This window comes from Otolemur garnettii, unplaced genomic scaffold (assembly GCF_000181295.1).
Source record: "Otolemur garnettii isolate 467f Iridium unplaced genomic scaffold, OtoGar3 scaffold00156, whole genome shotgun sequence".
Taxonomy (NCBI): domain Eukaryota; kingdom Metazoa; phylum Chordata; class Mammalia; order Primates; family Galagidae; genus Otolemur; species Otolemur garnettii.
The window spans coordinates 770,203-775,269 of NW_003852551.1; the positions used below are offsets into that span (position 1 = coordinate 770,203).

The 5,067-nt window shown below is 45.0% G+C and overlaps 1 protein-coding gene across 1 annotated transcript in view; it reads right to left on the bottom strand.

Annotated features, from left to right (window-relative positions):
- STPG1 (sperm tail PG-rich repeat containing 1) overlaps window positions 1-5,067 on the bottom strand; it is a 26,730-nt gene that overhangs the window by 13,350 nt on the left and 8,313 nt on the right. Inside the window, exon 3 of the mRNA XM_012811388.1 lies at window positions 2,128-2,236. Within this exon, the coding sequence (XP_012666842.1) occupies window positions 2,128-2,236 (109 nt within the window). The remainder of the gene's footprint in view (window positions 1-2,127; window positions 2,237-5,067) is intronic.

Consider the following 5,067-nt stretch of genomic DNA (forward strand, 5'->3'; position numbering starts at 1 on the left):
GATTGCTTGAGCCCAAGTTTGAGGTTGCTGTGAGCTATGATGCCACAGCACTCTACCGAGGGCGACAAAGTAAAACTCTGTCTAAAAAAAACAAAAAAACCAAAAGAAAACTGATGTTCTAGAAGGATTTTCAATAACATGAAAAGATATTCCCAATCTACATTTAAATGTTTAAAAAGCAGATGTCAGAAATATTTACAATATTGGTATATATCTTTCATATCATCTTTCTGTTTCTCTCTCTCATATATATTTTACACACACACACAGGTTCCAAAAAATGTATACACATTTTAAGAAAGGAAAAACTGTGTTAAAATTATAATACTCAAGTCACGTTTGACTTTTGCGATTACAAGAAGTGCTCAAAACATGAATTGTATTCATCTTTTGTTACTGGTATATATTCAGCATTACAGTTTCAATATAGTTTTTTTTTCCTTTCTTAAAATTTGTATACATCCTTTTTGGCACTCTCTGTATATATTTTCCTACTAAAAACAGGTTAGGGTGGTGCCTGTGGCTCAAAGGAGTAGGGTGCCAACCCCATATGCTGGAGGTGGCGGGTTCAAACCCAGCCCTAGCCAAAAAAACCCCCAAAAAACAGGTTAAAGCAACACTTGAATCACCAAATATGGAAAATGATGAAAAGCAAAAGCAACCAATAAAAAGCATTTGTGCTACTACCACCAGTAAGCCAACTGCCAGAAAGCCGGGGGGGTGGGCATGGGGGAAAGGGTGGTGGTGATCTGAAGGTACCAGGTGTCAATATGGAAGGGCCTGGATTCAAATCCAGCTGGGGACCCTGAGCTAGTCACCTGCTTTATGTAACACTTTTGTCTATAAAACGGGGATAAAATAATCATAACAATAGTTCACACTTTCTGAACTTATGTAGCAAGCATAGGCTCCCTGGGTTTGGGGGCATTCAATGAGATCATGGATGTAAAGCCCCTGGCACTAGGAGGAGTGTAACAGATGTTAGTACCACCTTTGCCCCTCCTGTTCTGTGTATGAGGGGTTGACGGCATCTCAGGATCCTCCTGGGGTGGGAGGAGCAGCTGGCTGCTGTGCCCACATCCCAGGGCTCACTGGCGGGGACTCTGGCCAAACCCCAGGGATGCCGGCTTTGTTCCTCTGTATAAACAAACAAGGTGGGGTTTTGCCCTTGGGATGATGCAAGGCAGGGGAGCTTTAACCGGGACTGAGCCTCCTAATTAGCCCTGCTTTTGTTATTCAGCCTCAGATTGATCTTTTCACCTTTAATCTGGATTTGTTGAAATGTGACATGCACTGTAATTTTATCCACACCCCCTCCAAGAGGCATGACTGCAGAGCAAACCCTCCCTACTCCACCTCTTGGCTCTGAAGCCCAGGGCTCCCTGAGGGTGGCAGGGGATCTCTGGGACCATTTGGGATGGTGTAATATGATGAAGGCTCCAGGATTGGAGATCTGAGGGCACTGGAGAGGCTTTCCCCCAGGCCAGCAAGCACACTCTATGCATTCCTGAGTCCTGGAGGTTCCAGAAAGCACAATGAAATGAGGGGGCAATGGGCTCCTTGGTCAGACACCTCTGGACTTAGGTCTGCCATTTGCTGGCTATGTGACACTGGCCAGTCATTACAACTCTCTGAGTCTCCTTTTCCTTGTCTGAAAAGCAGGGCTAGGTGTATGGACCTATGAGGCTAGACCTGTGAGACTGTGTGGAAAACACTCAGGCAGGAGGGATGCTCAGTGAATGGAGATTTTCTCCATCATTTTATGATGGGCTGATGAAGTTGCCTGTAGGATAAGAGAAAAGGAACACAGCAGCTGAGTGTCGAAGGCTCAGGATGGATTGTCATACCCTCTATCCCCCTCTCCACCTGTGTCCTGTGAATTCTCAGGTGAGAAGCCACATCCCCACCTGACTGTCCAGAGCATGTATGCCTAGTTGTGAAAGGGGAGGCCAGGAAGGGAGAGAGCTGGTCTCTTCTCAACTCCTCTTTGCTCAGTACCAGCCTCTTGCTCCTGCTCCCCTCCAACCCCCCCAAGCCTAACTCCTTCCAAAGAGACCTCTTGTGAAGAAATAGAGGCCTTATGAATCCAATCTGGGGCACTAACCTTAGGGCAAGGCAGCTGCTTACCTGGGGCAGGTGCTTTTTCAGGAACAGTGAAAAATTTTCTTTGGGTTTTTGACATAAATCCAGCTCGGGCACTGACGTTGTTTCTCTGCTTGCAGCAAGTGATAGAGGCCTGGGGGGAGAAAATACGCCCAATGTGCTCAAGACCTTCCCTTTCTTTTCCTCTTTGTCATCATGCCTGGGCAATTGACAAATCAAGGTTAAAAAAAAAAAAATCAGATTGAAACTTGTCCTTCCTAGAAAATGAACTGACATGAACTGAGAAGGTTAGACCGACTGTGCCTTCACTGTCATCCCAGCTTGAGGGGTCCATGATTTGCCATTCCTCAGCAAAAGAGTGATGACACCCCCCCCACACACACACACACACAAACACACACACGGCACAGAGGACAGTGCCCAAAAGAGACAGCCTTGCAGACCCAGCTTCCAGGCTCACTTCTGCCGAGGACAAGCTATGTGGCCGCGCACAAGTTGTTTTCTCATCTGTAAAGTGGATTTCCACTTGTGGCAGACTATTGTTGGGGATGGGAGTGGCCAACACAGATCATTTATAGGAAAGCGGGTTTTTTTTTTAATTGTGTCATGCTTCATACGCACATTATTTCATTCTGTTTCCTAGTATTTTTATTCTCTTTAGGACACTCTGTCCTACCGATCCCCATCTTGATCCCTAGATACCTGCCTCAATGTTCAAAGAGTTCTATAAACACAGAGTTCAGGGCACACAAGAGAATCGTATCATTTAAGATTGTGATCAGAATTTGTAAGTACTCCCTCCTCTCTTGAGTTTTCTGGTCTGACCAGAAATTAAGAATTTTGATCCATCCACGCAATATACATTTGAGAATGTCTGATGTGTTGGGAACTCTAAAAATAATAGAGGGAAAAAAAAAAACCTCTGAGATCATTCTTCTGTTACACATGAATCATAAATATTTATTTATTTATTTTAGAGACAGAGTCTCACTTTGTTGCCTTTGGTAGAGTGCTGTGGCATCACAGCTCACAGCAACCTCCAGCTCTTGGGCTTAGGTGATTCTCTTGCCTCAGCCTTCTGAGTAGCTGGGACTACAGGCACCTGCCACAACACCTGGCTTTTTTTGTTGCAGTTTGGCCAGGCCGGGTTTAGAACCCGCCACCCTCAGTATATGGGGCTGGTGCCCTACTCGCTGAGCCACAGGCACCACCCAAATCATAAATATTTTAAATGCCAATTTGCAGTTAGCCCCCTGTATTCATTGGATAACAGAGGCCATACAAATTGGATCTGTGATCGCTAGGAATATTTACTGAATGAGTAAAACTATTTGCTGGGGCCAGGATAGTTTGATTTTCTGTGATACTCTTGTGTCAAAAAAAAAAAAAAAGTTTCTTGAGAAATGCAGATGGTATTTTGATTTTGTGTTTACAAAGGTGGAGGAATTTAACTTTTCCCAGGGTCCTAATGGCTAGACCGCATGCAGAGAGAGCAAACAAAGGGACCAGATGGGGCAGGTTAATTACTGGACCTGGGGGAGAGGAGCCAGGTTGCCGGAGAGAAGGTAATAACACAGTACCAAGGAAAAAGATTCGAATATACAAGTGGGGGGAATCCTGGTAGCAAAGGCAGAGAAAGGCCTTGAGAGACCTCAAAGCAGTGTGGCTAACAGGATTATCACATTTCTTCTCCTTGCTGGTTGACACGACCATTGTTCTCTTGGTCTGAAAAAAAGCCTCCTGTAGACAAAACAGTACTTTGGCTTTATCCTTCACCCAGACAGAAAAGCAACGGAAAAGGGAGCATTTTTGAACACACTGAGTGTGTGTCACTGGCAGATTTTACCATTAGAAGAGAGAAATAACCAGCAGGTTAAAAAAAGAAAGCAGCAGATTTCTTGTGTTGCCATGAAAAGAAATCCTAGATAGAGCTAAGAGGATGACGAAGCATGTGGACCAGCAGCACCATCCCAAATCTGCTGGGAGGCTGGGAGGCTGGAGAGAAGGAGAGACTAGGAAGGAAATTGTATCTGGTTTGGGGTGGTGGTTGGCTTTAGGGAGTAGAATTATAAGGGGCTTCTACTTTCTTGTTCATGAGTCTGTATAGTGCTTGAATATATTTTATGAATATACTTTAGGATGGAGTCACGTTAAAACAATAATGGAAGAAAGCACACCTAAAGTTGATCTACGGGCAGAAGTACAAAATTCTGACTTGGGGAATGATAATTTCTAGATTTACAATGGTGTACTACTGAGTTGCTGCCATAAGCATGTATTGCATGCTTACTGCATACCTGGGCCTGTGCTGGGTGTTGGACACAGGAAGCTGAGAGAAGGAGCAGGCAGTGGTTGGGAAAGCTGACGTGTGAGACTCTAACTAAGGTGGACTTCAGTTACAGCCAGGAGGACATAGAGAGAGGCACATGCACGGACAGAGTCGGCACCTGCGTCTTTTAAGGAACTCGGTCCTCTCTCCAGAATGACAAAGGGGCAATGGCCACACATTCCAAGGCCACATCTTGTCTTCACTCCTGTTAGCTTAGCAGTCTCCTCACTGTTTTTCCAGAACCCACTTTAACTCACACTACAGTCCATTCTCCACACCACGGCTGGGAGGAGCTTCTTTTAAAAGTACATCAGAGCACACCACCTACAGCTCTCACCCTCCATGGGCTTCCCAGTACACGGAAAACAAAATTCAAACTCCTCCTGGGATCTTTAGGATACTGCCTACTGCCTTAGTCATTCAACCTTCTTGTAGATCCTCATGGGCTAAGCTCTATGCTGTCTCAGGACCTTTGCACATGCTGTTTCCCCTCAGAACCTTCTTTCCCCTCCAAGTCTACAGTACAGGGTACTGCCAACCCCTTGGACCCCTACATATTTTCTCTCAGGCTCCAACTGTTTTTCTTCAGCTGAAAACAGTTTGTAATTATTTTATTTGTCTGTTTACTAGTTCTT